This window comes from Tamandua tetradactyla, chromosome 2, assembly GCF_023851605.1.
Source record: "Tamandua tetradactyla isolate mTamTet1 chromosome 2, mTamTet1.pri, whole genome shotgun sequence".
NCBI lineage: Eukaryota > Metazoa > Chordata > Mammalia > Pilosa > Myrmecophagidae > Tamandua > Tamandua tetradactyla.
Genome location: NC_135328.1, coordinates 56813267 through 56825487, shown reverse-complemented (window position 1 = coordinate 56825487; position 12221 = coordinate 56813267). Strand labels below are relative to the sequence as shown.

The following is a 12221-nucleotide window of genomic DNA, read 5'->3' as shown; positions in this document are numbered from 1 at the left end:
AATGAGGTGGGTCACATTTCAACTGAAATAACATAATGAAAAGGTCCCACCTACAATAGGTCCATAGCCACAGGAATGCATTAAAAGAACATGACCTTTTCTGGGGCACATATAGTTTCCAAGCTACCACACTCCTCTAGCTGGACTACCCTCCCTTTTTATACCCTGTAAGTTAAATACTTAACTATAGGATCAGTCACTATTAATACACTTTATATTAGCTAGCAGGGGAATGGGAGGGGGGAAAAGGTGGTTAATACATGTAAGTATATTCATACAAAAGCAAGGAAACACTTAAGCAAATAGTCCTCATTTTGGCAACTGGTCATGTGGTTGTCGCTGGAGTTGTACTTCTGTCTTCTACTCCCCATTCTGTAATATTTTTTCCTCCTTGATCATCCTTGTCAGGTGATGTAACTCAGATCTTTATTCCTGAAGAGTCTATGTCATTAGATTCTGCTGTCATTTTCCATTAATTTTTACTGCAGGCCATGGGAGCACTATACCCTGTTATATAGCAACACTTAATATCCCCTTGGTAGTCAGGGCCATTCACTCCAATGAGTACAGTAACCCTCTTCTTTGCCTTGTGGTCATTGGCATAAAGAGCCCAAAGTGGCCAGATGACAGGCTCAGCTTCCAGTTCAGTGGATCCCCGGTTGTGTCCCCAGATAGGAGTAGTCTTCCTTTAGGACACAAGACTTCTAAAGCAGAAACCTGGAAATCACGGGGGTGGGAAGCAGTTTTCCTAGTGTGCCGTTAAGGGTAATGGCAAGACGTGCCTCTTCTCTTTCCTTCCATTGGTTCCAGGACCTGTGAGTCCTGGCTGTGGGTGAAAGAGCAATACAGATCGGTCACTGAATTAGAGCAAACATTTCATCCTGTGGGACCTTACATCAGTTCTGCAAAGACTGGCCACCCAGTTGGCCCCAGAAATGAGCCTTCAAAAGGCCATTTCACTGTTTTAGCAGGGCTGCTGTTCCAGAGTTATGAGGAACTTGAGGAGATCAGTGAATTCTATGAGCTTGAACCCAAGGATTATTTCAGGGCAGTCATCAGAGCTTTATCTTTCCTTATATGGGCCTTGAAACTTAAAGCATGAGCTCATCATGTTCTTTTTTCCCCCAGAAATCTTCAGCACAATTTAAAGTAGCCAAAAAACCCCAAAATCTTTATACTGTATATTTCCACTACAATATTCTGCTGTAGCAAATAATTGGTCACCTGACTTTTTTCTGCAGACCTGACTTTGGATGAATATAAGTAATAATTTAAGCAACATTTTGCCACTTCATGCCATGGATGACCAAGCAAGCATGTCATTATGCTTTTAATTCTAATATTCATGGAATAATTTCACATTTCCATTCTTAAGGATCTACTCCCCTGAACTCCTGGTGGATTCAGTCAGGAAAACAGGGCCATTACAGGTACAACAGGAACAGGGGGCTAACATATGAGTTAGGACTCATGCAAATCTAGAAGTTCTAGAAGAGGAAAGTTGAAAGGTTGGAGAACTAGTTGCTAGGCACTTTTGCCTGAAGCACAGGTGCAGGTGGAAAAGACCTGAGCTTGCAGGAAAATCTGAGAAGCCACAGGAGCCTGGCCACCAGAGTGGGTCCATGCAATTCAAAGGGAGCTTGTGGGATGGTCTGCAAAGCCACTACATCTGTTGAAGCTGCCCTGGCTGGTGAAATCACTGCATCTGACTGCCACAGTGTTTGACCGCCATGACCTCTGGGAAAGAATGGCCTCCCTTTCACGTTTCCCTTCCAAATTGGCAATCTCCCTCTTGGAACCATAAATAAATGGCAAATGGAAGTGTAGTTCCAGATAGGGGTGATGGTGCCAAGCTGACAGCAAGCTACTCCAACACGATGTCCAACATGCTGGAGAATCGGTTACATAAATTATGGGCTATTCATATGGCAGCCTCTATCAGTGCTCAGCCAGAGACACAGAAGCAGTAGGAGATATACATTAATTGAGGGCAAAGAATTGGCTCATATGATTGTGGCAGGCTGACTAGATAGGTCCAAAACCCATAAGGCAGGCTTGAAGGTTCTGTCTAAGAAGAATTTCTTCTTCAGGGAAGTCTCACCTCTATTTCTCAAGCCTTTCAACGGATTGAATCAAGTCCGCCAGATTCAATCTTACTTAAAAGACTCTCCCTTGCTTAAAAGTCAAATGATGATGGACTTGACTTACATCTCCACAATATCTACACCGCAATACAGGATTAGTGTCTGATTGGATAACTGAAGGCTGTAGCATAGCCAGGTTGACATATAAAAACATTGCACAGCCATTTAAAAAAAGTGAAGTAGATTGACATGGCTAATGTGACAATTGATTCTGTAGGAGAATATCTAATGTGATGAAAAAGTGCTCATGAAATGTTAGATTAAAAAGTCAGTTAATAAAGGGTGCACGGGTGGTTCAGTGGTAGAATGCTCACCTTACATGTGGGAGACCCGGGTTCGATTCCCGGACCATGCACCTCCCCCCCCACCAAAAAAAATGTCAGTTAATAAAATAGTATGTGGCATATTATCCTCTTTTTGTAAAAGGATGTCTATTAAGGATTGAGAAAAGGGATAAAACATCACATAAGGATGTTAACAGATAATTAACAAGGTGCTGAGAGAATACGTGATGCAAATGTCTCCTTTTGCTTATCTGTATTTCTTAAATTATATACAGTGAATAAGCAATTCTTTATAGTAGGAAAAATTATAAACATTCTATTTTAGATGTTTAGGAAACCTTGCAATGGGCGGTGACTTCTATCTCCTCCCCACACTCACAGCCTGTCTTTCCCTTCTTGGCATCTGCTTACAGAACCAGAGTCACATGTAAGCTGGGGAGCTCTCAGGTCCTAGAGTGAAAGTGCTTCTCTTCTATTCCTGTCCTTAAGAAGGATGAGTGGCTGTTGTGGGTGAGATGTCGAAAGTAAGCGTTTAATTTGGAATCCACAGTGGAGAGAACCTTCAATATAATATTAATTCGTTGTGCAAATTAGTGAGGTTTAATAACATGCAAGCCATCAGGAATCCTAGTGTGACTCAAAATGACATGAGCATTAATGGTCTAATTAATAATGTATATGTTAATAAGAATCTCATTAAAATCAGGGTACAATTATCAATGCAGGATGCAATTCCTTAGCATCTGTGGGCCAGTATAGCATTCTGGTGATTCCAGTGGCAATTTCCAAAGATAAATGACCTTTTAAGTCTCATTAATTGATGAAGGGGGGAGCAATTAGTGTAAAAACCCAACTTCTTTGGAAGTGCCGAAACTGCTGGTGAGACAGTGTTGCTTACAGCACAGGAAGGACAGGAGCAGCTCGTCCCAAGGAGTAAGAAGAATGCAAACACAGAGACCAGAGCGCGTCATTCATGTCTCCTCCCTGTCCCCCAGACCTGGACATTGGGCTCTGCTGTAATGAACATTTTAATAAGAATTACCGTCAATACTGATCAATTTCTATGGAAAAATTATTTTTCAGAGCAGGCACAATCAAGGTAATTGATCTTCTTGGCCATTTTTGTCTTCAATTCAGTTGATCTCTTCCTGTGTTTTCCCAATTCTCATTTTCATCTTACTGAAATTATTTCAATCAGGGCTAGTGTTTTGCCATAAAGTCCTGGTGTATCAATTGGCTTCTTTTGAGGGGAGGGGGAGCATATTAAAATTGAATCACTATAGCATCTATGACTGTGGTCATAATTTCTACAAAGTCCAAGTTTCCTGGGTTGCTTTTCCCAAATCTACATAGTGTCAAGAAGATTTGTTTCTCTGGTCCATTTTTAGTCAATGAGAGGTTCCACTCTGTGAGGTTTTAGCTCTCATGAATTTTATTTTATGCTGATTATTGCCACCAGTAATCTTCATAAATTGGGTGAATCACTGAGAGCTTATCTTTATTTCTTAGCTAACCCATGCAAAAAAAAAGTGAGAAATTTTATGAACTAGAGGGAAGAGAGAAGAGGGAAGGGAAGGCGGGCAGGGAGTGGGTGAAGGAGATGGATAGATCCAGAGAGAGTGAGAGCCAGAGAGAGAGGAAGCAGACATGGCGCAATGGGGGCAGTTCTAGTTCATTGGCTGCTCTGTTCTTGAGTTATCAGGGCCGTAATGCCTTGGGTCAAAAGACAGAGTCAAAACATGTGCCACCCTGCTCATCTTGTCCCACAGTCTCTGAGCCCCGGTTCCGAGCTGGACCCTATGCCTTGGGAAACAGAGCTGAGTAATGGAAGGTGTCTGTCCTCAGAGAATCCCCAATCAAAGGAGCCCACAAGGAGGCAGAGGTCAGGAAGCCACTCAGATGCCTCTCTGGGTCCCCAGCACCTGGCACAGGGCCCAGCACAAAGAACATGCCAATGAATTGTGTCCATCCACTTAATGCGCATTTGCCGAGACTTTACTCTGTCCCATGTACTGAGTTAGGGTCTGCGGATGCAGCATGGGAGCAAGCAGTGCAGTGGGAGAATGAGGAGCAAGAGGGGAGAGGAAGCAAGAATTTCGAACATATAAACAGGTTTTTAATAGAAGTTAAGAATTTAGTAACTCATTGGTGAGATTGAAGCCAGTGATGCTAAAGTGAGGACTTGTTTGGAAGGCAGTGGCACGTGGCACGTGGCAAGCAATCAGAGTGTCTTGGGTGGGAGACTTGACCCTGCTCTTGAGATGGTTTCTTTTTTCTCAGGTCTTGGGTCTCTGTGCCCAAAGCTGTTACCTCCAACCTGCCTGCTAATTTCTTCTCTTGGGAGGCAGCAGGTGCTTGAGAGGCAGCCAGGAAGGACTGGAGAAACTCCGGTTCTGGCTCTGCTTCTGAGTGCTCTCCTCCCAGCCATGGGCCTCAGTTTCCCCATTTGTAAACTGGAGGTCCTACTATCACTCTGTCCAGTGCCCCTGTCTCAGGAGTTCCAAGTCCTTGCCCACATGAAGCACCTGTTGGATCTTGTTAAGAGTCTGGGGCTCAGTCTGTTTGTCCTCGACACTTAGAACTCAGGTCCTGCCAGCTCAGGGATGATTACAGTCACTTGAGACTGCCTTTGGCTGGCGCACACTAGGACTCACCATCTCTGAAATCCAGTGAGGAATTTCAGGTCACCGAATCCATCTTCATTTAAATTCTCCCTCCTGCATTCTACCAACCTATGCCCACTTGTCCAGCTGGGATCATTTTCCATAGGGCTGTATCAAGGTGGGGGTGCGCTCCTTCTGTTGCAGATGAAACCAGGTTCCTGGCCTCTGCAGAACTGTCCCATGAGGCTCGTGTGTATGTGTGTGTGTGTGTGTGTGAGAGAGAGAGAGAGAGAGAGAGAGAGCGAGAGAGCCCTAGCATTTACTAGGCTTCTACCATGGATTTTTTTTTTTTTTTTAGTTTGCAAGTCATTTAATAACTACAGTTGCACAGAATTAACTCATTTTCCAAATTATTTTTCTCAATGAAATATCAAATTTGTGAAACAAAATATATGACACTTCAAAGTTGTTAAATGGTGGATTAGCTACAATACAAAACTTTCTTTCTCAATTAAGGAAGAGAGAGGAATGGACAATAATACTATGAGGTAGGTCCTAATAACCCCATTAATAGGGAAATGAGGCTCAAAAAAATTAAGTAACCTACCCAAAGTCACACAGCCATGATTAACAGTATCTTGCTAGGCATTGTAAACTTGGCTATTTTCAAAGGAAGATAACTTTAAATTGAATACTAATCAATACTCACAAAATGAATACATCAATATGATTAACAACAAAAAATTTCACTGATGTTGCTCTTAATGAAAGTTTAAGGGAAATCGAGATTAATGACTCTAGATACGTATAGACCTCTTTCAAACATAAAATATTTCTCATTTTCCTGGTCTGCTACTGGGGGTCGGGAGTGGGGGAGTTTGCTATGGCTTAAAAAAAAAAAATAAACGCAATACACTCCTAGGTATATATCCCAAAGAATTGAAAACACGTATTCAAACAAACATTTGTACACAAATGTTCACAGCAGCACAATTACAATAGCCAACTCAAGTGTCCAACAAACGATGAATGGATAAACAAAACTGGTATATCCATACAATGGAATACTACTCAGTCATAAAAAGGAACGAAGTTCTGATACATGCTACAACATGGATGAACCCTGAAAACGTTATGCAAAGTGAAAAAAATCAGACACAAAAGGTCACATATGATTCCGTTTATATGCAATATCCAGAATAGTTAAATCCATAGAGACAAAATACAGATTGCAGGGAGAGGAAGCTATGGAGTGACTGCTTAATGGGTTCAGGGTATCCTTTGAAGCTGACAAAAACATTTTGGAACTAGATAGAGGTGATGGTTGCACAACATTGTGATGTACAAAATGCCACTGAATTGTACACTTTAAGAGGGTTCATTTTACGTTATGCAAAATTTCACCTTAATTTTTAAAAAAACCATACATATAGCAAAATGATGATTGACCATAAAGCCCTAGTTCAATAAAGGTAATGTGCTTTTTCTTGGTTTTCACAATTTCAATGAGCTAAGTTTTTGAGTGTCATAAACATAAAAAATTACCCACTGGAGGAAAAAACTACCCATTAAAAGTTCCAAATAAGAACAGGGTGGTATATAGGGAAAAAATCCACCTAGTGTAAACTATAGACTATAGTTAACAGTAATATCTTAACATTCTTTCATCAACAGTAACAAATGGTGGGGATCAATGATGGCGGGAGGGATAAGAGCTATGGGATGTTTTCGTTCTCTTTCTCTCTTTTTGGGGGTAATGAACACACAACTATGGGATGATACTCTGAGCCACTGATTGCATACCTTGGATGGATTATATGGGGTGTGAATATATCTCAATAAAATTGCATTAAAAAAGAAAAAAAGTTTCAAATAAGGCATTAATGTGACTGAGGTCCCCTAACTTGTCCAGTCGGTAGAGCACCTAGTATTACAAGAAGCACATTATACAAGAAGCTTTAAAAATGTTTTTAATTTGTATTAAGTGCAAAGAAAAAGAATACTGAGAAACACATCATAGAATATCAAATGGTTAGATCCAAAGAAGTAGGCAACATACATATGTACATATCTATATATCTGAGCATGGAAATGGACATAAACACTCAGGAGAGAAATTTGCTTTACCTTACAACTTATTTTGTGTTTCTCTAAAAACTGAAGAGTAAATAATAGCTTACAATCACCATCCTGTGGGTTTCGGCAAGAGGTTACACAAAGAAAGGGTGTCTAGGTGCCATTTCCTATTGCTTCCCTAGTGAGACAATGCAGGAAGTTAAGTAACTTCAGGAGACTCAACAGGGCCCCCATTGTTCTAGCTCAAAATTCAGAGATATAACAAATCCCATTCATGCAGAGAGCATACAGGATAGGGAATGGCCCAAACGTGGAGTCAACTTTTTACTGGAACATGGGCATTTTATAAACACTGACTAGCAGAAAATGTTTATTATTTTTTTTAACAGTCCAGAATAAAGAAATAAAACCCAATGGGCTTATGGAAAATTGAATTATGTCCCTAACAAAGACACGTGCAAGTCCTCTGGGTATGAACTCACTCGTAAATGGGATCTTCAGGTCCTAACCCCTGTCCTATGGGTGTGGAATCATTTGTGCATAGGATCTTTGAAGATCCTACTAGATGACATCAAATTGAATCAGGGTGGGCCTTAATCTGTATGAATGGAAACCTTAATAAGTGAGGAAATATAGACAGAGACAGAGACAACTGAGCAGAAGGAATAGAAGCCACAGGAGGAGACTGTAGGAGGCAGATTGCCTGTGATGAAGGCAGGACTGGTCACCAGCAAGCCACCACCAGAAAGCTACATACTTCAAAGACAGCATGGCCTTCAGATAACTTGATTTTGGACTTCTGGTCTCCAAAACTGTAAGCCAATAAATTCCTGCTGTTTAAGCCAACCAGTTCTCTGGTATTTGTCATAATAGTCCTGGAAAACTAAGACAGTCACTAAATTGGGGGTCAAGACGCTTCAGTCTTAGCTCCTGCAATGCGTCTAATGTGACTCTAAGCAAGTCACTTGCTCCATCTGAACTTCAGACTCCTTGTTTGTAAAACGATAATTATTTCTAAGGTAATTTAGAACTTTAAAATTCTTTGAACACATAAGATGTCTACTGATGTTGCTATAGTATCATTACAAGTAGAAAGAGATAAATAATGAGCAGAAAAGAGCCATTAGTTCACGTCTTCATTCATTCACTATTGGCACTTACAAATACAGCGCCTTAATAAAAACAGGCAGAGAAACTCCATTTTCTTTTCTTTCTCTTAAACAGACAAATCATAATGAATAAGGTCCTGTGAATTCCTCCATTCCAACAAGGCCAGGATCACTCAAACAAGTGGCCCTTCACAAAGTAGAATTATGAAGGGAATAAACAGAAGCCACTAATATGTTTTTTAGGTCATCTTTTGTTAGGTTATTAATGCATTCTAAGACTCTCTTGATTTCTTTGCAATGACTCAAAATCCCCAGAAGAAAAATGCCATTTACTACAAGAATGTGATCAATGTCCCAAGATTCCACACCATGTCATTTTTTTGTTTTTTCAACCTCAAAACTTGCCAAAGCAAGGACTTTGTCTCCAGAGCCAAGGTCTGTAGAGACTTTCTCAAATTGGCTGAGGATTGCACCTGCATTTGCTGACAAGAAGGCCTCATCATCTGCAGTCAGCTTCTCTCCAAGTTTCCTGAGAGCCGTTAGTATCTCCACTTTTTGTTGTGTGTGTAAGTCTCTTTCCAGCTTTCCTACCATCAGATCTCTATCCATCTCTGCTAACCTTGTCCGAAGTTGACCAGGTTGTTTCTTTGCAAACAATCTGATGACCTCTGGAGTTTTAAAGGCCTGGCTGATAGCTGCCTGAATAGCCAATTGCATTCCACTTAATTCATCTACCAAAGTCATATTTCCAGACATAATTTTCTTCAATGAATCATTAAATTCACTTAGCTGCTCAAGAGTTTCCTTTTTAGTTTCTTCATATTCCTCTGTATCAAGTTCCTCTCTGCATTCCTCCAAATCTTGTAATTGCTGCATTAGTCTATCCAATTGTTCTTCCAAATTCTGCTTTAATTTGCTTGTCTCTGTCTTTCCTCTGGAAGCCATTTTAATTTCTGCTTGTTAGTACTCTGAACACTCCAAGGTGCTGACCAGTCTTAAATAGCATAAACCAACTGTCATGAACTTGAAGTAAACGAAATTGTTCATCAGGATTACAGCAGGCTCAAAGTTCAAACCTCGTAGGGGTGGCATAGGGTCCCGCTGCGGCCGGGCTCAACTAGGCCTCGGGTATGGCCAGCCGTCGCGGTGAAGTCGCCGCCCCCAAAACTCCTTGCTGTTCTCCCTGACTAGAATCCGGACAACCTCCTTAAACGCCAAGAACCCTCTCCTTATCCGTCCGCCTCTCGGTCCCAGATTCGGGAGCCAGGGGCCCCGCCTACCTGAGGATCCTACCATGGATTTTTAAAATGTCATAATCTCTCAACTACACAATAAAATCAGAATTACTATTCACATCTTGCTGATGGAGAAACTGAGGCTCAGGGAGTTTTAGTGATCTGCTCAAGGTCACCCAGCAAAGGTGGAGCAGACCTGGACCTGGAACTCTTCTGACTCCTGTCCTCTAGGTCAGAGCACCCTCTGTGGGAGCCCACCTGCCCCTTCCTTGTCCATTCTCTGCTAAGGACAGACCAGGGATGCTGTGATGGCCGCTACAGTCCCCTGTCACCCTGGTGGGTCCTGCAGGTACCAACTCTTTCAGCCCTCTTTCTCAGCCCCAGCAAGAGTCTCACGGCTTGTGCCCAGGGGCTGCACCTCCAGTGGCTGGGATGCATTTTGAGGGCTCCAGGATCTCACCAAGCCACCTGGGGAAGCAGTGACAGCTTTACTAATGGGCTCTGGGCAGCAGTTCCTGGCTTAGCCCTCCCTGCTGGGGGCCCCATGGCAGGGACGGACCACCGGAAGTCAGCCCCTACAGCCCCCAGAGTGGGTTAAGAAGCATTATAAATCCCCTTGACTGCCACGCAGAATCTGATTATTTTAGAAAGGAAGAAAGGGGATGATTTGGTTCTGCCCTTTACTGTTCAGCGAGGGGAAGGCCCCTTTCCAAGGTCACCTCAAGGCAGGGCTGGGGCTTCACCTGGGCCTCTGTGCTCAGTACCGGACGGTTCTGCCACCTTTTCTCTCCATCTCAAAGGCCAACACAAGCACAGTTCCGGTGCTTACAAAGGCTTTTCTTCCATTGTTCCTCCTCCCCATTAAATCTCCCTTTTAGAGTCACTTTCTGCTTTCCCCTTGATAAGAATTTCACAACAATTCACACACCCTGAGGGGTGAATGCATAACAGATTGCTAAAGCCACATGGTAGTTATCCCTCCTTCTGCTCAGTGAAGAATTCACTCGCACCAGGATGAATGCTGTCTGTCCCCCTGCAGCGTTTGCTGAGCGCCTGTTCTGGCCGCCCTGTGGGGTGCTACAAGGGGGCACAGAAGGAAGTTTCCAGTCCATCAGGGAACTGGAGACGGGCCACAAACAGGCAGGGTTGGAGAGTGTTGTGTAAGTGTCCGAGGAGCAGACCCACGAAGCCCTGCAAAGTTTCTGGTGGGGTTTGGGCCGAGGAGGTGGCAGGGGTGGGCCTCCGGGCAAGCCTGGCACTTGTGGAAGTGGCTCAAGCAAAGGCAGAGGGGTGGGAATTGAAGAGGGGTTCGGCTGGGTAAGAAGGTGGGAGATGAGGTTGCAAACTTGAGTTGGGGCCTGACCATAAGCCCTAAATACCTGTGACCTTGGCCTTGACCAGAGGTTATGAGCGAACCAGAGTTTATGGCTACTCCAGACCCACCTGAGGCCTCAGGGGAGTCTGGTCCCCACAGTATTTTTTGTTTTGTTTTTATTTTTAATGTTTTGAGTTAGCTGCAGTATTAGGGTTCTCCAGAGAAACAGAGCTTAGAGGATATGTGTATGCATGTGTGAGTGTGTAAATATTAAGATATGACTATGGGGATTGGCAAGGCTGAGTTCCATAGGGCACGCTGCAAGTTGGAAACACTGATGAAGGTGAACTTGAATTCCCCAGGAGAAGCTGACTGGCTGAAGAGACAGAAACTCTTCTTTCTGACTTCTAAAGTCTTCAGTTCTGGCTTTAAGACCTCCAACCGATTGAATGAGGACACCTGTCTCATTGCTGAGGGCAATCTCCTTTGTTGATTGTAAATGCAACCAGCCAGTAGATGAAATTAACAGACTATAGATGCAAATCCATCTATGAATACCTCATTGTAATAATCAGGCCATTGTCTGCTTAACCACAACCTAGCTAAGCTGACACATGAAATTAACCATCACAGTTGCCAACCTTTAAAAAACCAGAAGATTTCACATAAGAAATGGATTTCCAGCTCTCTGGAAAAATCCAAAGAACTGGCAATCCTGGGCTGCTTTTCTGCCTGGCAAACACAACAGGTGTAAATTTGGGGATATGCATTTTTGGGGGACAGGCCTGTGCTTCCATCAGATTTCCAGAGGGGTCCATAACTCCCCAAACCAGAGACACTGTTGAAAAAGAATACTTAATAACATGGAAGATGTTCATGAAATAACAAAAGGAGAAGAGTTACAGAGCAAATATTAACTGTACAATGACATTTTAGGAAAAAATTTGTATGTTCATAGAAAACATTGGCTATCTCCAGGTGATATGATTAATAGTAACTTTAATTTTCTTTCTTCGCTTGTCTCCATTTTTTCAAAGGACGTATTTAGGAAAAAAATGTTTTAAAATCAATTTTGAAAGTAAATCTGGGTTAGTTGACAGCGTCTGGAAGCCTTTCAAAGTTTCCCAGCCATGGATGGGAAGAAACTTGATCTCTTTAGACTGTAGGTCAGGCCCTTCCATTCTGGCTCAGTGTCCTTCCAGCCTCTTCTTCCACTGAGCCTTTATCTGGACACTCAGGAGCCTCCATCCCCTCTGTGTACTTTGGACACTTAGTCAATGTCATGCCTTTACCCGTCCTGCTCATCCTTCCAGGCCGGGTTAAATGTTGCCTCCTTCCTGAAGCCTTCCACACCCCTCCTCAACTGGGTCACCTGCCACTCTCCCTGATAGAATCGAACTCGATCCCTCATTGTAGGGTTGTTAGTAAAGCAGGTCCCTGACTCTGCCACTGGAC

The 12221-nt window shown here is 42.8% G+C and overlaps 1 protein-coding gene and 1 non-coding gene across 2 annotated transcripts; one reads left to right on the top strand and one right to left on the bottom strand.

The window, feature by feature from the left end:
- Positions 1-2428: 2428 nt before the first annotated feature.
- On the top strand, positions 2429-2499 carry TRNAV-UAC (transfer RNA valine (anticodon UAC)). Its single transcript has one exon. It is a non-coding gene; the product is annotated as a tRNA-Val (tRNA).
- A 5052-nt stretch (positions 2500-7551) lies between these two features.
- LOC143660259 (protein LZIC) lies at positions 7552-9454 on the bottom strand. Its single transcript, XM_077133631.1, has one exon. It carries the CDS (start codon positions 9159-9161, stop codon positions 8589-8591), a length of 573 nt encoding a protein of 190 aa, XP_076989746.1. The 5' UTR covers positions 9162-9454; the 3' UTR covers positions 7552-8588.
- Positions 9455-12221: the final 2767 nt, after the last annotated feature.

Coding starts and splice junctions, on each gene's coding strand:
- LOC143660259 (XM_077133631.1), bottom strand. CDS start 9,161: ATGGCTTCCAGAGGAAAGACAGAGACAAGCAAATTAAAGCAGAATTTG.